Source organism: Syngnathus scovelli, chromosome 2, assembly GCF_024217435.2.
Source record: "Syngnathus scovelli strain Florida chromosome 2, RoL_Ssco_1.2, whole genome shotgun sequence".
In the NCBI taxonomy this organism is placed as follows: domain Eukaryota; kingdom Metazoa; phylum Chordata; class Actinopteri; order Syngnathiformes; family Syngnathidae; genus Syngnathus; species Syngnathus scovelli.
Genome location: NC_090848.1, coordinates 15,225,029 through 15,250,080, shown reverse-complemented (window position 1 = coordinate 15,250,080; position 25,052 = coordinate 15,225,029). Strand labels below are relative to the sequence as shown.

Below are 25,052 nucleotides of genomic sequence, written 5' to 3'. Positions count from 1 at the left end.
CGCTGTGAGCACAAATAAAACTACGGGGTCTGTGTGATTTCAGCAAACATCACGAGGAATAAGTGCTCGCGTGGGGAAAATGTCGACTTTTAAATAACCGCGCGCGAGAGACAATTCGGACGGTGTACGCTAATCAGACAACTACGTCACGTCCGCTTTTCTATTTGCGCCATTTTGGATGGGGGCACTATCTCGCCTGGATGTGTATTGTCTGTCAAGAGAAGAATGGGACAGGGAAGCGTATCGTTATTAACATAGGCTCGCTTTCCATAGCTTTTTAGACATGATGAGAGATTTCTTTTTCGTTTCCTTCATCGCGTGTCCGTCCTCGACGAGCTTTACTTTGTCATATGAGGCAAGGAACGCGTGTGTTCCTGTTTGCTGAGCAGAGGAAGGAGGAGGAGGAGGAGGAGGAGGAGAGAGCCCGTGTCGGCGAGAAGACCAACGGCGGGGTGACTGACTGACTGACTCAACTCTCTCCTCCTACTTTGGAACTCACCTGTAAGGATATCGGCAACCGAGCGGGAGTAGTGGAAGAGTCGCTCCACCGCTTCGGTCGTCCCCGCCGCGGTGACTCTGCCCACTCAAAACGCCAGGCGCGGATGTAAGAGCAGGTAAACTTGTCTGTCACGATGACATAGTTTGTCGTTAGCTGCTAATGTCACCCGGCTACGATGAAGAAATTGCTCAAATTTAATTAAAAAAACGAGTTCGTGACAAGGATAAAATGAGTTCTCATCAAAAGTCACAAGAAGGAAGAGCCCATTGTCGGACAAGCAATAAAAATAGCTGTCGTCTCCTATCGAGAGCCTTGTTGTTGGTTAGCTTAGCATGCTAAGCTAGTGTAGCGCGCTGCTTGGGCACTCTTTGTCAAACAGCAGCAGCTTTCCTGTTCTGTCACTCGAATAATATGATGGCGTGGGCATATCACACTAAGAATCTGGTGTAAATTGCACTACGGAAGAAACGTGAAGGGTGAAATGTGTGCTCCGTTTGTTTACATCGTTTTCATTTTTTTTTTCTTTTTTTGCCTGGGGGTGTGCTGGGGCTGACACATGTCTTCCTGGTGACACTTAAATGTTTTGGATCCCAAAAAGTGAGGGACGCTGTCACTGTCATCCGAACTTCACTTTTTTTTTTTTTTTTTTTCTTCGTGATTATTAAAGCTGAGCTGGTGTCACCCAGTGTTCATCTGAGCATCCCAAACTTTAGGGGCTTAGGGGGGGGGGGGCATGATGTCAGATACCCTTTGAGTGTGCTGATTATATAGAGGAGGCATGTTTAGTTTGGTGGACCATCAAGGTTTTTTGCAGGCCCTAATGTTTGGTATCCATTGAGGCGGTATCTCATGTTTGGTATCCATCGAGGTGGTTTCTTCCAGCTTCCTCTCTCTCTCTCTCTCTCTCTCTCTCTCTCTCTCTCTCTCTCTCTCTCTCTCTCTCTCTTTCTCTCCCTCCCACTCCGTCTTGGCTTCTTTCTCTTTCTCTCATGCTCCCTCTCTCCTGTTCTTCCTCCCAGCAGCTCCGCCTCTCTCTGCTTTCCCTCACCCGTTTCCATTTTCTCCCTCTGCTTCTGCTCGGCCTCACCCTCTCTCCCCTCCCTCCCCCATTCCCTTTGAGGCAGTCTCTTCGACCTCCCCTGTCCCATCCCCCCTCTGCTTCCGTCGCTCGCTCGCTCCCTCCCTCCCTCATCCTCTCAGCAACCCACCCTTCCTCACCCCCAGAGCCCATCCTCTCCCACACCCTCCCTCCCTTTTCTCCCTCTTCTGATTACTCCTTCTCTCCCTCCCTCCACTGCAGACATATTGTAGAGGCTGCCGCTGACTCAATAGGAGGCGCCATTCTGTGTGATGGTATCGGGAGGCAGAGAGAGGAGAAGAGGGGAGGGAAAGCAGGCAGAGGAAAAGTCAGACATTATATAATGGAGCTCCTCACTTGCGCCATCTATGTGTGATGGTAATAAATAGAATAGGCAAAAGGGGGGTTGTAAATGGAAAACACCTGGGTCTTGTTTACCGTTTTGCTCTAACCTAGCAAATATAGCGAAAGCTCTAAAGTTGTACATTTGCAAATTCTGGCAATATTGTGAAGCAAAAAATTCAGGTTGAAGCACAAGAACTCAGGCCATGGTTTTCAAGGAAATGACAGGAAGTACTTAAAGTTGTTTTTATGGATGAGGATGCAAGTTCATGTTGGGCAAAAAAAAAGGTTCAAAGCGTGTTTGTTATCAAGAGAAATAAAGCAAATCCCAGACGGAAAAACATAGCAAGCTGCAACACTTGTTTTGAATAATGTCTAAGTCATTTGCTGTTCCAAAGGCGAAGCGGAAGAAAATCAGTTAGCATTTGGAACCTACGTTTTTTGGGGATAAAATCCGTCCGAGGTTTATTTTTATGACCAGTCTTCCTTCCAAAGAACCTTTGTGACAAGTGGCAAGCACATCAGCCTCACAGTTCTGAAGTTGGTGTTTTGAATCTCTGTGTGGAATTTGCATGTTGTGTCTGTGCTTGAATGGGTTTTCTCCGCATGCCCGAGCCTCCTCTCAAAACATGCATGTTGGTTGTTGGCAATTCTAAATTGTCACCTGTGTGGTAGGTAGCAAATGAATGAATGGATGGAGGTAAAAGTGTAGCATGCAGAATCGTGATCAGGCTTCCTCAGAGCTTTGTGACGATGTGATAATTTGAGTTTGATGTGTTGGAGGAAGGAGCCAGCTAAAGCATGCAGGACAGAGACCCTTGAGGACCGGGTTTGTCACGTTTCCCTACCATTGGAAAATTGTACCCACTTTAGTAGACGTTAACAACAATCAAGAACATGTTTAAACACAACCTCAAGGGGGAGGCATAATAACGTGTGACGTTTGTGGTGCAAACAAAAGTTCAGGCAAGATAAATTGTCCATAAGTGTAGTTGAGTGTGAATGGTTTGTTGTTTATTTTGTGTGCGTGTGTCAAAACAGAGTCCAACAATGTTTGTGTCTTTCTCAACCAGGTCACCAGAATGTTTCAGCTCCCCGTCAATAATCTGGGCAGTCTACGCAAAGCTCGGAAAAATGTCAAGAGGGCCCTGGGAGACATCGGCTTGGAGTACTGCAAGGATCACCTAGAGGTGAGTGAGCACATGGACATTTATTTGGGCGTTTTATTTATTTCAACTGTGAAGCACTAGACCTAAGAAGAAATACTGTGTAAACTGTTGAAATGTTTCCATAGTCTTACAAGCATCACTTCACGCTAATATTTAGGAGCACCGGTAGTTTGTATTTGGGGCGGTGTCGGCTAAATAATGAGGATCATTAAGGGGTAAAGTAGCTTGTCTATTACGCTCTCTGCGGGAAAAGCACCTTCAGCACCAGGGGGCCTAGCCCAGTTGTGCACACAATAACGTGACTCGGCCACTACATTGCTTTTATATCAGCTTTAATATGATGGAATAACATATCACTGACCTACTCCTGACCTTTATACATCTTATTCTCCCTTTATGACGGTCGCGTCATCCAAAGATTCGAGGTTACGACCGGTGCGCAATGAACACGTCCGCATAGTGAGCATTATGAGGTTACCGCCTTACTTTCAAGTTTTTATTTGTTTTATATTTATGGCCTGGAATTAGTTTGCATGCAAATACCTCCTGTCCTCCTGTGTCAGCAGTGGACTACAGCACATTCTGACTTGCTCACTTCTTAGAGTTCCGTTTGCCATAGAAACGGTACCCTTTGGAAAAGTGAACACAGCCTGTACTGCATCTATTGATCAATTTTTTATACTGCGTATCCTCATTAGTGTTGCAGCTAGGGCTGGGCGATCGTGGGAAAAATAACTATTTTGATATTGAAAAGTTGAAAGTTGTGGTTGAACTTGATTAACCCAGTGGCGGCCGCTGGTCATGCAAATGGAGGGAAGCTCAACGCCGCCTCAGACAGTTCATACAATCGTCACGGAGAAGCCGAATGCCTAGGCCAGCCCACTGCCCCAGAGATGCAGAATGCACGATGGGCAAGATTAAAGACCAGCATTTATCCAGTGACGGTCCAGTTTCCTGCAGCGTAACAACCCACTCTTTGAAACACTCACTATGTGGGCAAGGAGACGGAAGTTGTCTCAGTTACCTGTGATAAGTGGCTGATTCTGAATAAAAACGGACAATCTTGTAATATTTTGCAGCTCTGAAGCTCCAACTGAGGTGTCAATAAACATGTTAAAGCACGTTCAGGGAGCGCAGAATACCATGCGTCAGATGCTTGCTTGCTGCAAGCAAGGCAGGGGGATTTGGAGTGCTTTCCGAACGCTGCACCAACTTGTATACCCACTGCGCTGTTCGGTACATCAATCCTTTTTCATCTTTTCTAATGTGTTTTAGAAACGGCAGAAGCCTAAATCGAAAACATTGTTGAATTTCGATACGGGCGAGAGGCGGGCTTCAACCTAGACTGGGCAGTGGACACCAGCCAGTGGCAGGGCACATATAGACAAAGAAGCATTCAAACTCAATTGAGGCTAAATGGAGGGCATACTAGACTCAAAAGCCGATAGCTCGTCACAGCTTTTACAAATAAGTCCTGTATGTACAGCGATGGCTGTTAAAAGATGATGTGAAAGTAGTTGTCAAAACAGATTACGTAACATGCTCTAAAAGGCACGCAGATGAGAAATCTTGACATCAAATGTTTCTTTGTGCAGGACTTTAAAGCCTATACCCCCCCAGAGGTGTACATAAAGCACACTTCTTGGGAAGATGTGTGCATGTGGGAGCCATCGCATACCAAAGTCCAGGTGTGTAGCCTTTTAGTGGTCGTGACCACAATGTACAAATGTCTCGTGTTATTTGTAAAATGCTCTCCCATTGTGCCTCAGGACTACAGATCCAAACCTTTTTGCTGCTCCGGCTGCCTCTTCTCATCCAAATACTTCTCAGCGTATAAGAGCCACTTCCGCAATGTCCACAGCGAAGACTTTGAGAACAACATCCTGCTTAACTGCCCTTACTGCACATACAACGGGAACAAAAAGAGCCTGGAGACGCACATCAAACTTTTCCACATGCCCAGCAACAACGCCGTGCGCCAGGGTCACGGCGCCATGCTGGGTGGTACCAGTGGTCTCGTGATGAAGGATGGCCTCCTAAAGAGGCCAGGGGACACCCTCGAACAGGCCGTGTACTACTGCAAAAAGTGCACCTACCGGGACCCTTTGTACAATGTGGTGCGAAAGCACATCTACAGGGAACACTTCCAGCAGGTGGCTCAGCCTTACATTGCAAAACCGGGAGAGAAGACCAGCACTCCAAATGGCGGATCCGCCGCCAAAGCAGAGGGTAGCAGTGCAAATAGCGCTCCAACTCATCAGATCCATTGCAAGAAGTGTCTGTTCGTTCCAAGGACCTATGAGACGCTCGTGCAGCATGTCATCGAGGACCACGAGAGGATCGGCTACCAGGTGACTGCCATGATTGGACACACCAGCGTGATCGTCCCCCGGCCCAAACCCATCCTACTGATGCCCCCGAAAACTCACGGGGACAAGACCATTATCGGGATGGGCCCGAAGGGGGCCGTCATGGCCACCACTCGGCCGTCGGCTTCTCAGCAGATGGTCCGAGTTGCCGGTGTCTCAAAGCTGAGCTTTGGTTCTCAAACTCTCCTAACAGGCCATAAACACGAGCCAGTAGGCTTAAAGGCGGGGAGCAACCAGCCCTTCAGTTTTGCTGGCCAACAGCCCAAGGCCACTCTCCCGGGGAACGCCCAGGTTTCTCTGCAGCCCCACTCGGCCAAACATCACTTTTCGGCAGGCGGCCTGCGGAGCCCGGTGGTGGTCAGCGGCGCGTCCTCCCTCAAGTCCAATCCCCTGGGCTCACGAGTCCAGGCGGCTGCCACCACCTTCGCATCAATCACAGCCAAGAAAAGCGGCTCCTCGGTCCTGAGCACGTCTTACACCCAGAAGTGGAAAATCTGTACCATTTGCAACGAGCTCTTCCCAGAGAACGTGTACAGTTCTCACTTTGAGAAGGAGCACAAAGCCGAGAAGGTTCCCGCCGTGGCCAACTACATCATGAAGATTCACAACTTCACCAGCAAGTGTCTCTACTGCAACCGCTATCTCCCCAGTGACACCTTGTTAAACCACATGCTCATACATGGCCTGTCCTGCCCGCACTGCCGCGCCACTTTCAACGACGTGGAGAAGATGGTGGCGCACATGCGTCTGTCGCACCCCAACGAGTCGGTGGGCCCTCGCACCGACTCCCCCTTGACTTTCGATCTCACCCTGCAACAGGGCAACCCAAAGAACGTTCAGTTGATTGTGACGACCTACAATATGAAAGATGCCCCAGAGGAGTCTGTGGCTTTTCATGCCCACAACACGCCCGTGTCGCCTTCCCTGTCCACCTCCCTGCTGTCGGCCAAGAGGTTATTGTCTCAGCACCCGCCTAAAATGCACTTGAGTGTACCCGAGAGTGCGTCCGTCAAGAATGTGCCACAAACGTCTGTGCCGTACAAGAGGGACGTAGGGAAGACCCTCTGTCCGCTTTGCTTCTCCATCCTCAAGGGCCCCATCTCGGACTCGCTGGCCCACCACTTGAGAGACAAGCACCAGGTCATTCAAACTGTCCACCCGGTAGAGAAGAAACTGACCTACAAGTGCATTCACTGCCTTGGTGTGTACACCAGTAACATGACTGCCTCCACCATCACCTTACACTTGGTGCACTGTCGTGGCGTAGGCAAGTCACACAACGGCCAGGAGAAGTCCGCTCACGTCTCTCGAATCAGTCAGGGCAGCGCCGTGAAACGTATCGCTTTTGAGAGCGCCGACATTAGTCCGCCAAAAAAGAAGAGGCGGGGACCGCCTGGGGAGAGAGCACACCCGAGAGATATGAACGGTTCATTTACCGAAAACCCGGATGAGCCCGTTGCCCTCGCGCTAGACCCGGAAGGACTAGAAAATGATTCGTACGAATCAAGGAAGGCATTCCTCACGCGCTACTTCAATCGAGCGCCGTACGCCACACAGCGAGAGGTGGAGAAGCTGGCGGCCGGTCTTTGGCTGTGGAAGTCGGACATCTCCAGCCACTTTGTCAACACGCGCAGGAAATGCACACGGGAATGCCAAAGTCACAACCCTGCCGTCTTGCTCGGATTCAGCATGCACGAGATTAGCAAAGTGAACCACGAGTTGGCATTGGACGGGGTCGGTGGCGCGAGCTGGAGCCAAACAGACCGAAGGCGCACGTCCAGGACACGCTTGGGCCTGTCAGAACGAGCCCGCCAAAGGCATAAGGAGTCAGTCGCCGCCAACGTCAAGGGTTTTACCCCGCAACCGAACACTACAGGAGACCAAACCGAGACAATCAACAGCATACTGCTGCAAAAAACGGCTGAGGACCCGACCGAGCCGATCGCCATCAACTCGGACAGTGAAGAGGAAGTCCGAGGCGAGTCGTCCCAAGTGTTCTGTCAACCTCCAGGAACCAAGGAGAGAGCGGCACTCACTATGGAGGCCAACGTTACAACGCAAGCCGCATTCGATGACGAGGATGATGACGACGACGATGATGACGACGACGATGACGACGACGCGATTGAAGGGGTGCACTTTGAGAACGGTTTCGGGCCCACCGATGCAGCCCAAGGAAGAGATTCGCTGCCCATCATTATTCCCAAATTCGTACCCTCGTCTGCTAGGCGGGGCGGCGACGGAGCACAGCTGGGTAAGCAGCAGCAGGTCTGACTACTAACAAGGCGTCGGTTTGAAGACCTGCAGCCCCGCACCAACAAATCTGCCTCACCTGGACCCAAGGAACACACGAAGGAACTCCAAACAAGCCATCCGATGACTTTTCTGTTGACCCGACGGCACCAGACAATGTGCAGGGGTCAAGGAGTACACCCTGAGCAAGCTAGGAATATCAAATATTTTGGCTGTCATCAAACAAAAGGCTTTAGTGTGTATTTAGCCACTCGATTTGTAAACGTGACCAGAAAATCCTTCTTTCCCCCCCCCCCCCCCCCCCCCCCAACCCACCTCGTGTTTCCAAGAAGTTGTAAATTTGTACAGTCTTTGACATGGATGGCCATACATCTCCTCTTGGATATTTGCTATGTCTAAGGTAGACATCAGTATGCTTCATGATTGGTGTTGCTTTGGTGGATGGTCTTTTCTTATATGTTAATTTTATTTTTTAACTAAAAGTATTATTTTCTTTTGCAAAATAAGATATGAATAAATAATTCTGTAAAATTGGTCTTTTTTTTGCACAGAGCTCCTCATTTGAGCAGATTAGTGTTTTTGCAGCTTTGCGCATTAGCCATGACTGCAATCTACTTGCTGTTTTTTAGCGTTACTTGTTATCTTTGCTCCTTTCCCCACTCACACACACAACCGATGACTGGATGGTAACCATCACGTTTTTAAAATATATATTTACCTCATGTTTCTTTAATTCATGTGTGTTTGTTTTACACAAGTTTATTTTCCTCTTGCCCATTTAAGAATAAAGTGTTGTGAATATTTCTCACAGAAATGTTGGCCAAACCAGCTTGATTTAATTTGGATGGATGGGTGAATGTTTTCTCATGCTTATTAAGAATCTAGACAGCGTTTATTTCTTGAACAGAGACTGTGCTTTTATAGTGTGTTGTGCTCAATGACCAACACAGCACACCACACACAATTATATTTTTGATGGACAATAACAAGTCACCTCAAAGCCACATCCTGTCATGTCAAGACTGACCTGTGAGAGACAAGATGCTGTCACAGGGCATCCAGACTTGAAAATAGAAAAGGACATTTCTGTGTCTGGCAGCAGAATAGACTTCAGGTTACTTCCTCATCCATATTTTGGAAGCGGTATAGCCGCTGCTTTACAAAACATTAGACAAAAACAACACTGCCAAGTCTTAAAGGGGTGGAGCAGGGATGAGGCTGGGATGACTTAATTGGAGGGGGAGGTTGTTTGATCCCATCCTTTGCTGTCCCACACCCTAGTGACTAGTCATGAGGAAGACAAAATGGAGGGGAAGAGAGGTCTCCTTGGCTGGCTAGTTCGTGTTGCTATGCTGTAAGGAGCGAGAGGAGGAGAAGGAGAGACAGACGAGCGAGGGGGCGGAGGGAAAGGAGGCCTCATCTGCAGTGCTGTGTGCAGAAGGAGCGCTTAGCAGGCCTTCCATGGGGGGGAGGGGATTGGGGGACGAGATGGGGGAGTCACAGGAAGGTGAGAAGGAGGGGTGAGGCAGAGGAGGGGTTGATAGAGAATGGACGAGGATGAGAGATATGGAGTGGTTGTGGGAGTCTGGCGCCCCCTATTGATGGAAACCAATAATTGGGATATTGTGTGTATGTGTACACCTCTTTGACCCCCAGATGCCCCCCCGAGCACCCACCCACTTGTAGGAAAGGGTCATGTGGGCATCATGCGCAGGAGTGAACAAGAGGCCCCTTCTACAGTGAGGGCGAATGGTTATGTGAAAGGTGAGTGGGCAGACAACCAAACTGACCTAAGGCCACTGCTTGTGCCTATTTTTCTGCTGCTGCCGACGAACACGCATACAAACTTACGCACCAGATCATGAGTTGGAATCCATCACGCCCATCCCACAAGGAGCAATGAATAATAACGATCTGTTCAAACTTTCTCAATCATAGAAAACTTTGTTAACTGCACAAGCAATATTTTAGCAGCATTTTAACTTCCTTAGCTAAACTCGCACAAGTGTGCCGTTTTGTCCACTAGATGTCACTGACTGTACAGCTATGCAGGCACACTGGGAAAGCTCTTACTTTGAAGTCAGTAACCAATAAACTTTTATTTTGAAGCGCCACGGTTCCAAGGAGGGAGAGAGCACAATCTGAGTGCCGCTGAGCGACAGCGCAGTACAGTAGCCGCTACCAGCGTACCGGTGTCCGGCGGTGGGCCAGCCAGTATGTCGGGGAACAAGTTGAGGAGCTCCTGGGCTACTCGACGGTAGCCAGTCATCGTTTATCTTCGACGGACTACACAAACGCTGACGCCGGCTGGGATTTATAGCACCCCCCGCCACCTACTGGAAAGGTATTGGACGGATTCAGCTCTTTAGGTCCTGAGCGGAGGTTCGCGGCGAAACATGAACAAGAACCACCGAGTGCCGAGCAACCGTTCTCTGAGTGCCGTGGAGGTGAAGAGTAAGGTGATGATCACAATTTGTGTGTTTTTTGGATTTCTTTTAGTTGTTGCTGCAATGACATAGTCCAATGGAGGCTAATTTAGCTCAGCTAAAGTGCTCGGTATCAAGTCACACAAATGAGCAAGTGTTCGCTCATCTAAAGTTTACCCGAGGTTGTGGCTAACTTGCTAGCATAAAATGGTGGGAATTCACCGTCGATCGGACGTGCCGCCCGCGTTAACTTTTTGAAAGCGCTCACTTTGGAGAGTAATATCACCTGTCACTGCTTCCTTAATCACCCTTCCCCCTCCAAATATTGACTCAGCCCAAATCGAGTTTACATTAAGGCGCCTTGACTTAAGTAAGGGGGTGTTGTTTTCAAGCCGTCGGTGATATACTCGGGAAACGAGCTCGCTCAGCGGTGTGTTTCCTGGAGGGCACAGGTGTTTTTGGCCCGCAGGCTTCTGGCACGTTCCTTCTGCGGCAGGCGTCACCTTGGCCAGGGAGGGCGGGATTCTCTCCCTCCGAGGCAGGGTTTGGGAAAACACAACGGGGTATAGAAATAAGTGGTTTCACCTTAATAAGTTAACATTTGTTTGAAAAGACTTAATTGAACTTAAAAAATGTCATTCTAATTAATAATCATTAAGTGGCTCCTCGACTTCAAGCGCAGGTAGGACGTCCAGATAAATGGAATAACATCCTAAGAATGCACTTACTCATAGATATAAGCACGCCCAAAGTATTTTGAGGCAATGAAAAAGTCAAATAAGACGAAAATAGTAAGTTACTCATCGCTTTTAATTGAACGCGTCACCGCTTTTAACCGAAGGTAGGACAGGTAAGACAAAAAGTTACATCATTTCCGATGACGATCATCACGATTGGCGTTGTGAGCATGCATGCGCAAGCGCACTGGGCACTTACAAAATGTAAAGCAGAAATGTAAATTATATAAAGCAAAGAGTAATGAGATAATTATATACTATATATAATAGACAAATAAATGTTAAATATTTTCAATTATTTTGATTGCAAAATAATCAAATATTTTAAGTTCATTGCTTCACCAATTATTTGATCAAATATATACTAAATTGTTAAATGTATGTATACAATTTTTTATCACTTTCTGGTTTACCACCACAAATGCTCTTGTGATGAAAGATTATTAATCTTGTTTTGATTGACGCTGTCAGGGAAGTAAAAAAAAAAAAAAAAAGTTCAGCGTGATAGATACATGTTTTTGTCTCATTTAACGTAGATGCAGTTTGCAGTGTATCTTTTTTCTTGCGTATAGCAAAGGCAGCAGAGAAAAGGCTATCTTTAATCCCATGCAGGCTAACAGTCACCACAACACTTAGTAGTACTCAACACCTCCAACGGGACTCTGCGGTCGCTGGCAGCCAATCTGGTGTTTTTGAGCGTACAGTCTTCACATTACTGCATGACAACCATATTCTGTTGACCTGCTTAATTAGGATGAGTGTGGTAATCCAGCTACATTTCTGTAAATGTTAAAAGGTAAGTTTAAAGGCATTGATGATGTTTGTATAGTTAGTGTGGATATTTGTTTGCCCTTGTGAGATGTCACTGTAGTGCTAGTGTGTATTTGAATATGCTAGCTCTTAGCTAATACTATATTGATGAACCTCAAAGATGGTTTGTTTGTGTTGACCAAATGAATTCGGTCATGTTTGATTCTTAACGCCCCTGTTGAGGCTGACTTTGCTTTTGGAATATGAAAAGTACATCCCTTAAAAAACATTTTATTTGTCAACTATTGATGATTATGGCCTTTAAATAAGCATCCTCAGCGAGGTTGGTAGTTTTCATTTGTATCCATTTGCCAAGTACCAGTGATGGCAGTAGATACGGACACGAATAATAAATAATTGATACCCATTAAAATACATTTGGGAAAAATATATCCATATTGCTACATGTCAAAATATTTGAAAAAACAAACTCAATAATATTGAGTTAGGATATATTGAGTCAATATTTTTCTCTAAAACAGGAGGAAATTGGGGCAAAATCATGCCTAGGAAAAAAATAGTTTTAAAAAAATGGGGAAAATTCATGTGTTCCGAATTCTGCCCGGGTTGACTCTCGTCACATTTTAAAGCTCATGTTTTCATTTGGCCCCCCTTTTCTGCCGCATCATAGTTTGGTGCAGAGTTTCGCCGGTTCTCTCTGGATCGCTCGAAGCCCGGCCGCTTTGATGAGTTCTACGGCCTCCTGCAACATGTGCATCGCATCCCCAATGTGGACTTGCTGGTGGGTTACGCCGACATGCACGGCGACCTGTTGCCCATCAACAATGACGACAACTACCACAAGGCCATCTCCACGGCCAGCCCTCTCCTCAGACTCTTCCTGCAGAGGAAAGGTAAGAAGAATGCACGGCAAAAAGAGAAACAAGTTCCACCTGTTCATCCTGGATCCAATTTCCTGTTGAAATGCAGACTTGAGGCTTGAACTGAAGCTTGCTTTACAATTGCTTGAGACGTTCTTTTGTCACAAACCAAATCTGCTTTAGTTGCTCATTTGACTGCGCACACTATTGACGGAAGTTGGAAGACAAAACACATCATAGTCCTACTTCCGCTGCCTTGGGTGGTTCGTGTCAGGAAGGGCATCTGACAACTCTGTCTAAAGAATCACTATATTGTTTGTTTCCCCATAACCTCTCCCTGGATAGACACCCCGTTTTTACAAGCGGTAACTCAATTGTAGAGACCTCCCTTATAAGCCATTATATCAATCAAAGTAAAAATGTTCAGACTCTGAGGTGTCACAGAACCATGTGAAACCCCGGCTGCCCAATTATATGTAGTTTGATTTGAAAGTGGAACCACGCAAATGGCAAGCCCAGCCGTGACAACCCTTGTAGCTGTGTAGTGGAATGGAGTTTTAAAGTAGTCACGGTAATTAGCTTTCTTTGTCGCTCAGCTCTTTTAATGAGTCGAGGAAGTGGTAGTAGGATTTATTGCGCAATTGTGCTTACGTCCAGCGTCTATGGTGCCTCTCGCTCAAAGTCAGCTGGGATAGGCTCCAGCTCAACGGTGACACCAATAAGGATAAGAGCTATAGATAATGATTGGATGGATGAGTCACTCATTGGAGGCCTGTTCACGGAGGAGTTCGTTTTGTGAAGTTGTCCGTATGGCGTGGTTAAGCTGTGCCACTGTGCCGTATGACCCTGTAGAAGCTAAGCCACTTTGTTATGAAGGAGATTAGTTGGGGTCAGTGTGCTGCGCTGCATGGGACTGTGTTTCAATTACACGCTCCAGACATGAGCACCACGCTGGGACCCTGCTGCTGCTTCTCAGGCACACACACACTCCACACACATGGCATTTAAGTTAGCTCATTAACTTTTGTTGTTCACAACCAAACACAATCCATTCCAGGAGGCTGTTTATGTCGTTTGGATTTTATTCACCGATGAAAATAAAACAATAATGCCAGTGTACACGTTTGTTAGCTCACGTGTGACGTCACTTCAGTTTGTGCATGTGGGAAAAGAGAACCACAGTTGCCAGTGCCATTGATTGAATACGGAGAGAACCGTTAGACACAAACACAATGGGAATAGTCACGCAGAAGGTGCTGTCGGCCACAGCTCACACTCAGACACTCGTGCATCCTAGCACAAGTAACACGGCACCACAACACACCGCGCCCTTTGTCCCAGTGTGACACAATAAAGGAATATCTTATCATAAAAGCACATACATATCTTTGTAATGTTTGTTTTTAAAGTGTGTTTTCCAAAAGGCATTTCAAGCATGTGGGAGGGTTACTTGGGTCTGATGCAGAACCTGAACCCACTCAAGCCACTCCAGTCGCCTGGCCAAGGCCACACAGAACATGCAGAATGTTTTGCTTGTAGGTGACCTTATGTTTTGATTACGTTAGACAAACAAAGTGGAGATTTTTAGTTTGAAGTTCATAAGCAGGTTTTAAACACTACTTAGACTTTGAACCCTTGTGGGTGCTTATGTACGGGGTGAGTGGATAGGATGGAAAAGGCTCTATTATTGCATAAGAGCGGACCTTTGTCAAGCGTGCACTGTGGGCCATGTTTGACGCCAGTCGTGCAACTAAACGATACTTGCTTGCAAGCTAGCATTGCTTCTTTCCGAAGTAGCTGTTTTTGGATCTGTTCCTTGAGGGCTAAATTTAGAAACTTTCTTTGTCAGGGTTCTGCTCTTCTGCTGGTGTGCAGATGTTTGGACAAATGGACTGAGGGGTGTGCGCTCTTGTGTGTGGGTCTGCTGCTGTTTCAATAATGTCGCCATTGTTTTTTGTTTTTTTTTATTCTAACTGCGCCGTGATCTGGTCTACTTGTTTTGATGGGTGTCCTTTTGCAAGTAGCTGCGTGTTGGCTAAAAAAAAAAAAATAAATAAAAAGCTTTCAGCTCTCTGATACCTCTCTGGCAAAATTGCTCACCCGCCAAGCCCTACACTTGAGAACAATGACTCAGTGACTATTGTGCCAGCCATGAGGTGCCTGCTGTTTACCTGTTGTCATGGCAGCAGAGGAGAAAGGCAAGTTTACGGATGGATTTAAAGTGCCCAAGTGGTTTTTCAATGTTTGGAGGAGCTGCAAAGCATGTTGGGAACTGCGCCTGTCAACATTTGGCTCTGACAACAAAAGCTGTAGTCCTCCAACATTACGCTTTGTGTAATATATATTCAATTTGGGCAGTGTGTGTGTATGGCACACAGCTCGAATGAAACCGGTTTTACATAATTAGGTGTTACATAAATCTGAATTATTTTCCATAATCCATTCATCCCCTAAATTGTGAAACGTAGGCATTCACAACCAGAGATTATATTGAACCAATATGTGGTCTTAAATTTAAATTCATGGCTGTCGTGTCACAACCGAATCGTTTTAGAATTGAGTTGATCATTAACAATGTAAACGTACCGTAGTACCTGACCTATTCTGCTTGCTCCTGATAGATAAATTATGGAACTAATGGTGTCTATTTCTTCGTCATTCATAACCCAAAGTCACTCGAAGATATGTCAAAGTATTGTCTTGTCTTGGTCCGTCGTCCAGAATGATCCGTTCCATTTTCCAAGGTGTGATCCTTATGGTGGTTGCTCACTTTTCATTCTCTCTCAGGGCGTGTGTTTGTTTGCTGGTTCATGTAGTTTCAGTCGTTGAATGGTAACGGGAAAGGTATCGGGAGGCACCGGAATGTTTGCTTATCCCAGCTGTGCTAATCACTAACCAATGAGTCATTCGGTCAAAGTGAGAGGGCATACGCAGTACAGTGGAGATACAATTGAAATGTTCCTGCGAAAATGGTACATGATGGCAGGAAATGTGTGAGCAAATATATAAATAACAATTGTGGCAAAAGTCACAAGGTATGTTTTTCCATTTTGGCCTTCACATTAAAGGTTTTCAAGTGGGGGTGGGTATAATTATGTGAACCCCCGCCTATTCATGGCTCACTATTCATGAATTCACCTTTAATTTGGGGTTTTGTTCCTGTGGAACTTATTTTTAACGATTTACTGAAAACTATTCATTTGCGTCTTGTGCTCTTTCTGAAACCTAGCCTTGGCCACTAGGGAAGTGGGAATTGGTATAAAGGAAGTACTGCTTTGACGTGATAGAGTTTTGTATGTCGAGGAAGACCTATATTTCACTTGTTACTAAGCGGAAGTTATGGAAAGTTTGTGGAAGGTGTGCCTTGGCTCTGCTGAGCTCAAGCTAACGACGGAGGTCTCGTTACTTGAGTTGTATAGAAGTGATCTGCACGCCAGTCTCCTTCTGGGGGGGGCACTAATTACTTACTGCACTGCATTGGTGTAAATGCGCAAATATTTCTGCCTACATGCTACATGTAATAAGCAAGGCAATAGTAGAGTCACAGCCCCCCCAGGAAGGAATGTGCGGAGGAGGAGGAACACATTTTAGGCTCTCATAGGAGGGATGGACAAGAGGATAGAAAGGAAAAGAGTCAACATTATTAAAGAAGGTGTTGATGTATGAGGCATTGTTTCATTAAGGTAAGTAATTAGAGTGGGCAAAGGAAAGCAAGTGCAATCTAAGTGTGATGAGAAATCAACCAGAGAGAAATAGGAGGGGGGAGGACAGCAAGAATAGTATTAGTAAGGGAGGAATGTAGAGTGAGGCCCAAGCTAGGGAGGGTGGGAGAGAGAGGAGAGAGCAGAATAAGGGAGAAGGATGAGGGGGTGCATTTTGGATGGAATGTGGCCAGTCTCAGATCAGCTCTGTTGGCCAGATTAGACAGGACAGCAGGTCAGACTGGACCCTCGCTGCAGAGCCAAAGGGGGTGCTCACTGAGAGGGAGGGAGTGAGTGGCTGAGAAAGAAAGCACAGACCAAATATTTTACCCCCCTGAAACCTGGCTCCAGTTGTAGCGGAGCGATGGAGGAGTGTGGCTGGGACAGAAGGATGGAGGCGAGGGGGCGCTCTTTTTTTTTTGGGCCTGTCAGTATTGCTCCGCTTAGAGCTGATAAAGAATTGATGAAGGCAAAAAACAGAAAGTGGGTGAGGTGAATGAAACCTGGTAAACAACCAACATGCAAAGGGAAAATGGAATGTGGTATTAGCAATGTCCTGTTCAAATGAACCATTAAAATTTGACCTCAAAATTCATCTCAATAAAAGTTTACTTGCGTCTCTAATTCAAAGCTGAAGTAACAATTTGTTGACCAGTGTAATAATTGCTGCCAACCAAACAGTATTGACTAACAGTATTCGTACAAGCTAACTGTTAGCTAACACTGTTTTGCACCTTTGCTTCCCTTTTGTCTTAAAACCTTCTGCATTTACCAAATTAGCAACATTAAGTTGCTCCTTCTAAGTGTCATCATGTAAAAGTGACTAATGACCAACTTGCCACCATTTATACCACATTTCAGTCAGCAAATGAGGCGATGTGAAAAGCTCTAATTATAGCACGTAACCAGCCAAGAGTGATGATGGCTGTGATTGATAATTCATGAGTGGGGCTAAATGAGAAGCTGCCTTATGATCAGCACCACTGAAGCTTCTGGCTGGTCTCGCCCCCTCAAACAGGTCATAGCCGCTCTTTGTGGTTTTCATTTTGCTCCCGTTTGGCCCAACCGCTCCTCCTCTGATCGCCATCTTTCCACTTCTCTCTCCAGCCTTATCGGCAACATTTAAGGTGCCTTTTATCTGGGCTACGAGGGCGAGGTATACTCGTCCGCACCAGGAATAGCAAACCCATGGGAATGTTCTCCTTTCTCAACGTTTATCACCTCTGCACGCTTGATTCCCATCCCCCGGTCAGCATTTGTTATTTTCGTGCCCCCGTGTCTCTCACGTCTTGTGTTTTGCATTCGTCCTGCTTTTTCTCATCTGCACAAGCTCAAACTGGCAGACACGCACATGTACGTGCGCGCGCGCACACACGAGCGGTGTAACAGTCTGTGTCAGGAACACCTCGGCACAGACTGTAGCGAGCGTTCAGGCTTGTCATCAACAAACCCAACTGTTTCCAGAACTCCACAACCTTCAACGTCTTGTCTTTTGTGTTTTTCCTTACTCAGAGTCTTGCCATGACTCATGTTTGGATACATTGGATAACTTTCACACACAAATGAACACGTATTGCATTATTTTTCTCATATGCGAATGTCCTCTCTTGTTCCTCCAGTTCTAGCCCACTTCGACCAAACTGTTCATTTTGGCACAGTTATGTAATTCTTTTGTGGAAAGTCATGAAAGGGACAAACGTGACTGAAATACCGACGGAAACATTAAAAAAAAAAAAAAATGGCAACTGGCAAAATTAAAAACATAATGTCTGATTTTGCAGATCCAATTAATGATGTCATTGATTTTCTTTTGCAAATTACGCCTGATCACAGATTTTGCATCAAAAGGCAAAATATCAATTTATCCGATCCAGCCAGTCAGATCAGTGTAAAGTCCTACCAGATCGCCTTGCTGTGATGTGACGCTAATTATGTAGCTTGCTATTGCACACCCTACGCAGCCTTGAACTGGAAATGAGTTTGTATCAAAGAATATAGCTCTTACTCCTTTGGAATGTTAATCCATCCTTTTACATGGATTGCATAAACAACTGTAATATTTTGTAACACTAGGGTCAAAAGCCCAAGTTTCATTTAGTTCAGTACACCATTATTTCATTTCCATGGTGACGGACCCCAGAATAGTACCGCATTACCATCAGTAGCCCGAAGTTTCATTGTGCTGCATTCACATCCTTTAAAATCACCTTTTATGTAAGCTGCAGTTGAGGCATGATGGCACGCAGAGCGTGAGAGTAGACCCAGAGTGGCTTCCTCTCCTAAGGCAAATTTGCTTCATGACATCCCTTTGTGATGGAAAGGCAGGCATGTCCTTTTAATTCCGAGCAGAGTCAGCGCATTGACCAAGGCGTGCGACGCCGGCAGCTCGTCATTTTCTCCTCCGGGGATTTAACTTCCGTTGCTCATCGCTGCCTCCATTCAACTGTGTGTGTGTGGGAGTCCAAGCTGCCACTGCATAGTCCGAATACCTGACCTGTGGGCAACCATGACGAGCGTGCCACTGAAGTTGGGCTGGGTGGCCACTGGAACCGGGGTCAATGAGCCCGGCCTGTCATGCGCTGATGAGAGGCTTTGCAATTCTTGGTTCAACACCCGTATCTATCCGCCTTTATTTTCAATTACACAGGTGCTGACTGATGTTGAAGATGTCAAAGTTGACCTCCCTCCCTCCCTCCAGTGGCAGAATTTAAGATGAGAAAAACAGAGCAAGCTCACACTTCTGGTGGAATTCTTGTGTTTAAATGAGTGTCTTGGAATCACAATTTATTCCAGTGTAAACAATAAATATACGCAACCCTATTCTCCTCTTAGCACTAGTGAGGTGATGTCAGTTACCTTTTCACTATTTGCGTCAACGTCTAAGCAGGTAAGGTGGTCATACAGTAACTAACATTAATTAATACAATTGACCCTCCGAACAAACCCGACACCGGTCTCATCAACCAATATAGCAAATGATTGAGTACTCCAATTCTACTGTACTGAGCGAGATAATGGCGCAGGTTTGCTGTCAAGATACTATTTTAAGAATGTAGTTGCTGGCGGTGTTTCATTTTTAATACATTCCAAAAAAGAGAAGTAAAAGTGGAACAAAGTGATTTAATAGTTTGATCTTTGTTTAAAAATAACACAAAGCATAATTTGTACAAATGAGGAATAGATGTTGCCCCTAGGGGCTCTGAAGACAATTACACTGAATACTCGAGATCTGTTTTAAAGAGCGGCATTGACAGTACAGTGGAACCTCATAAAATAACCGGTTTGTTCCGTGATGCACATCGACGCCACTATTAATCGGCCACCTGAATGAATCTGTCATTCGTCAAGACGACTTGTTCTTCACTGGTTGGGCGTTGACAGAAACTAGTGGAATTTATACAGCTGTTAATATTTAGCTGTTGTTTTACTAGTTGAGAGTGAAATTCCTCCCTTTTCCTACCCTTTCGCCTGGTGACCATCCCGGGTTAAAGTCTATAAAAGCTTGTCAATGACAACCCATAGAGCCGTCTCGGGTGTTGCTCTGTAATGTGTGTGGGCCACTTGCAATAATATCCAAGAAGTACTTTGGACTACTGACACCAGCTAACCTGACTGAATTTTAGCATAGCTTAGCTTAGTGGTGATTGTTCCCATCCCATTTTGCCTCAAGGTCACATCCCCTTCAAGGTCACATAGGAACTTGGGTCAGTCCTTTCTGACTTTAGACCAAAGGTGGACTGATTTCCAGAATCATAGAGAACTGAGTGGGGAACTGAACCCATGCTGCCTGATTGATCAAATTGCAAATTATTGACTATGAAGTATATGATGCCGGTCCTGAGACAAGCTAGTCAGTGAGGGCCATAGTGATGATGAAGGACGAAGCTGTGGAGATTTGGAGAATGTGCAGTCCACATTAGACCTACGATCAGAGTTTATTATTCATTGACTTGAAATTATATAACGGGCCAATACTCCAATCCGTTATGATACTTTTGGAAGGAACTGTACATTTTCTTTGGATACTCTAACGTTGTCTCGTATTCCCAAAATATGCTTTCCAGGTTGACTCAATGGGTTTTCAGTTGGAGTGAATAATTGGTCTCTGAATGTCCTCTTCAATTGCAATGTAGTATACCAGCCTTTCATAACAATTGTTTATTCTCTGTCCACCACTTCTGTTTTTTGTTATGCAGAGGAAGCGGATTATACAACCTTTGGTACCGATACGCTGACGAGAAAGAAAAACACGGTCCTCTCGGCAGTTCTTCTCCGACCCGATGCCAACAGGAAAAAGCCACCAGTTATCATCAGCCTCCCGAGAGATTTCCGCCCCGTCTCGTCCATCATAGACGTGGACATCCTGCCCGAGACGCACAGACGCGTGCGGCTGTACAAGCACGGCCAGGAAAAGCCTCTGGGCTTCTACATCCGCGACGGCTCCAGCGTGCGGGTCACGCCGCAGGGCTTGGAGAAAGTCCCCGCCATTTTTATCTCCCGAATGGTTCCCGGCGGCCTGGCAGAAAGCACCGGTCTTCTGGCAGTCAACGATGAGGTCCTGGAGGTGAATGGCATCGAGGTAGCCGGCAAGTCTCTGGACCAAGTGACGGATATGATGATCGCAAACAGTCACAACCTCATCATCACCGTCAAACCGGCCAATCAGCGGAACAACATCGTCAGGGGCGGGGGCGCGGCGTCCGGCAGCTCGGGGCGGTCCTCGGACAGCGGGGCCAGCTACTACGGCTACTCTTCATCGTCCGGGCCTGCCGCCAGCTCGTCTGGCCCCTCGCACATCATCCAGAACTTCCCCGTCGGTGAGCTGGAGAGCGACGAGGATGACGAGGACCTCGTTATCGAGGCAGGAGGCGACGCCGAGCCAGTCAACCGCACGCTGTCCAATTACAGCATGCCCCCGCTGCCTCTCTACGAGCCACACCTCAACCTGCGAGCGTCCGCTTCGCCGCCGCCACCCTTCGCCCTGAATGGCGCCGCGCTGGTCCACGGGAGCAGCGGCTCACTAAGCAAGGCCGGATCCTCCGCACCGTCACCTGACAGAGCCACGAGGAGGCGGAGTCTCGAAGAGGATGGGACTGTAATAACACTGTAAACCCGAAAAACAGGCACTACATTTGAGTACTTCCATACACTCAGTACGTTTACAAGACGTTAGCTAAATCCTGTTTTTTAGTCTGGCTCAAACATAAACACGTTATACCAGCTGAAAAAAACAAAAACTCACTTTGACAGCAGACTTCCTTGACACCAATTCATATTTTGACAGGGCTTTGGCGATATTTTCGGGCATTTCAGAAAGATTGAGTGAACCACCAATATAGCTGGGATTACTGTATTTACAGCGTGTAAACAAGCAAATCAAACCAGGTCAGACTAAGACAATGTGCACATGCTTTGACTGCAAGGCAGACAAGCAGCTGGCAGACCAGGAAGAACATCCATCCCACTTACAAAAAACAAGAATAACAAACATGTCAGTTGTAACATAAGTCAAGTGTAGAGCGTAAACCAAGCGTGCACAGTTGGAACAAATCACTGTTCACCGGCCAACGTGTTGATTTATTTTATGATTATTACAGAAAAAGACCGCATCTAGGTGCACAGGAGGCAGCCACAACCTGTGAAAGAACAATGCAAGTAGTCCGCTGGAGCAAACAGCATGTAAACGTACTGAGCGACACTTTGAGAGGGAGCCACGGGCCAGTCATTGATGCCGCCGGCGTTGACGGAGAAGCACAATGACTTGTAAATATTCAATCTGGACACAAAGGCTATTTAAATGTTTGTACGTCCTAACATTTACATGCAAAACACCACACCCTAGACTGTAGTGCCCACTTATCATGGCACTACGGAGGCTGTGGGCACAACACACAGACACATGCGCGCGCACACACGCACACACACACACACACATACACACACACACACACACACACACACACACACTAAATGACTAAAGGTGTTACTCATAGAAAAAGCTCCCTCCAAATCCAGGTACCTACTGCACCTCCCTCCAAGCCTCCTGAAGCACTTTTTTATACTCAAGCTTCCTCTAGGGGGCAGAAGTGAGCCCTGTCGTGCCCTTGTGTCTTATGAATAGATGAGCGTTTCCCCAGCAACACGCCCGTGACACAAACAAGACTCCCCCCTTCCCCTCGCACGACAATCGTCCGCAAGAACATTGCAGCAAAGTCACCAAAGCTGCCTTCTGCAAAAATAATAACAGTAATAATAATAACAATGATGATAATGTTTTTATTCAAGCACAAAACAAGTCTGGGCCTCTTAGCCTCGGATCAAGAAGTGATGATTTTAATAAGTCAGCTACCGTGTTAAAAATCAGGCCTGCATTTATCTACTTTGTGTTCACTTCAATGAATTTAATATATTTGTGGTATTTTCAACAAAGCCCCCCAAGGATCAAGAATTTTTCCAATGTATTTTTTGCCATGCTGAAATGGGCTCCTTTTGAGAGCGGTTCTAATGATGCCATGAGCAAGCCTCCATCCCGAGTTGCTTACTGTGCAGTGTGGAAAACAGCAGAGATTCGATTATCGATTTTTGTGGCAGTGTGACACCTGTTTGTATACAAGTCAGTCTTCCGTATTATGTCCTTTTTAAGCCTTTCATGGGTGTCTTCATATTTTTTTCATATTTATCCTCTTCTGGCAGCATCACAAAAGTAAAAGATGCAATAAGGCCAAAGAAAAACCACTTATAACTACTACCTTGAAAATGCTCAGAGATTAAGTGTTGCACGGCCACTCATGAAAGTTGGACCTCCATGCCCCCCTCCCCCCTTCCACAGAACTTTCCAGAACCATTTGGAATGGTTATGGTCCACTGTATTTGGGGTGATTTTTGCCCCTGTTGCTGAATATTCCATGACAAGGGAAAGAACCACCTCCCATTGCATGCGTGTAAAACAAATGATTCCCCCCCTCCCCCCTTTTTTCTGTTGATCCTCCCCCACATACTTCCTGGACCTCGACTCATTGTACAGTAAATGTATCTGGGTCAAGACCACAGTTGACTGGTATGTGTCCTCACCAGTGTTTCAATTCTCTTTTAAAGTCCTGAGACGTTAAAAGCATTCCATAATGGATAGTTGGACCCGATTGAAACATTTGATTGCATTACTGTAACACACAACCTTGTCTTTTGAGGTTCTTTTGACTCTAGCTAACAAAAGTAAAATAGATATTGTACTATTTTAAAGAGGCAAAATGGTGTTTAAGGTGTCTTACAGAGCTTTACACTGTATCCTTAACAAATGCACTGGTCAACAGCAAATTTGAATCGGAGATAGCTTTATGTGTCTCTAAATGTGCTTTTGACACAGATTTTTTTTTCTAGCACATCATGTTTTGGAGATATTTGCATTTCTTGTTTTGACCTATAAAAGCTTTGCACTGGATTTTACTGTGTTTCAGCAAAATAATAATTCCACCTGTCGCTGAACCTCCCCCTTAATCACTAAATTTATGATTTTATTTCATGTTATTATTGTTATGAAAACCTGATGTGCTACTGAAAAAAAGAACAAATTCAGAATTAAAAAGTTGATCTAGAAATGTTCACGTGCATCTCTGATTAGAAAGGCGTAAAAACATGGTTGACCAATGATGTGTGCAATTTGACATTTTGTTTTTTTTTTCTGCGGCAGCAGTTAATACGTCTTGCCTGTTTCCCAACCTTTATTGTATCAAGGTACATATTTTTCTTTAAAACATCCCAAGCCACACACACCACCACACATAAAAGTCTCAAAAAGTGGGTAAACGTTTTATTATGCATGTCGTTGGCATACATAGACAAACAAAGGCACATTATTTGGATCAAATAATCTTCTGTCCAATTCCATTGGATTGGGGAATATCCTGCGGTACACCCAATTAAGTGTGAACATGAGTGTGTCTACGCGTGTCCTGTGATTAACTGGCAAACATTCCAGGGTTTTGTCCCCAAAGAAAGCTGGGATAGACTGGAGCTCACCTGTGACCTCAATGAGGAAAAGCTCATAAGATATGTTTCTCCTGCTTACACACGTCCACACAAGTTCCGCTTTTACATAATGCTTCTTACGATTGCAATCGAATGAGCCTGTTTAGCCTATGATGATGTCTGACCGGAAACACTTTTAATGTTTGGTCTCGTGTGGCACCTACTACCATCTGTCACTCCAGCAGTAACAAAGCAAAAGAAAATCAATTTTGAATTATTGTATTTAACTGGACCACAGGACACTGGGATTGTAACTGCAGAGACACTGTTATTTATTCTCTAATCATGTCTGTTTCTGGAGTATTTTCATTCTTTGAACACTTTGTATGACTTTTTAAAGTAACCAAGACATTTTTTTGATATTTTTCCTTGAGAAAATCTCATGGTAGATATATTTGACCGACGGAGATGATTTTTCGTAGCTGACTGTTGTTTTTGCTTAAACAACTGTTTGTTTTTGTTGTTTTTTTGCGGGAGGAGACACTATTTTTTTCATACTGTGAATTCTTATTTTAAAGCAGAACATTTTGATATTTGAGCCCCCCCCTCCTCTCTCTCTGTGTCTCTCAATTTTTATTTTTATAAAGAAGTGATTGAGCAATGGCATTCGTTTGCCAGATAAATGCTATGGTATATATAGATTTGTAATGAAGATTGTCAGTATTTTCATAATAATGCTTTAAATGATGTACATTTTTATCCCATAGTGACATTTTAAGACTCTTCTGGAGCTGTACGAATAAATAGATGTACGTCTGTAATTATTGATTTGAGGAGCTGAATAAAAATAAAGAGGAATATGTAGTAGCTGTTGGCTGTCAA

The 25,052-nt window shown here is 45.5% G+C and overlaps 2 protein-coding genes across 3 annotated transcripts; both read left to right on the top strand.

Annotated features, from left to right (window-relative positions):
• The first annotated feature begins 153 nt into the window (after window positions 1-153).
• Window positions 154-8,524, top strand: adnpb (activity-dependent neuroprotector homeobox b). Of its 2 annotated transcripts, none has more exons than XM_049755688.2 (4): window positions 154-604; window positions 2,993-3,109; window positions 4,684-4,776; window positions 4,858-8,524. In XM_049755688.2, the coding sequence occupies exons 2-4, from the start codon at window positions 3,002-3,004 to the stop codon at window positions 7,729-7,731; spliced, it is 3,075 nt and encodes a 1,024-aa protein (XP_049611645.1). In that variant the 5' UTR covers window positions 154-604; window positions 2,993-3,001; the 3' UTR covers window positions 7,732-8,524. The 2 variants fall into 2 exon arrangements, with proteins under 2 accessions (XP_049611645.1, XP_049611644.1); XM_049755687.2 differs by having other exon boundaries at window positions 154-614.
• A 1,309-nt stretch (window positions 8,525-9,833) lies between these two features.
• pard6b (par-6 partitioning defective 6 homolog beta (C. elegans)) lies at window positions 9,834-25,037 on the top strand. The gene is made up of 3 exons (XM_049755689.2): window positions 9,834-10,169; window positions 12,315-12,537; window positions 20,402-25,037. The coding sequence occupies exons 1-3, from the start codon at window positions 10,107-10,109 to the stop codon at window positions 21,313-21,315; spliced, it is 1,200 nt and encodes a 399-aa protein (XP_049611646.1). The 5' UTR covers window positions 9,834-10,106; the 3' UTR covers window positions 21,316-25,037.
• The last annotated feature ends 15 nt before the right edge of the window (window positions 25,038-25,052 follow it).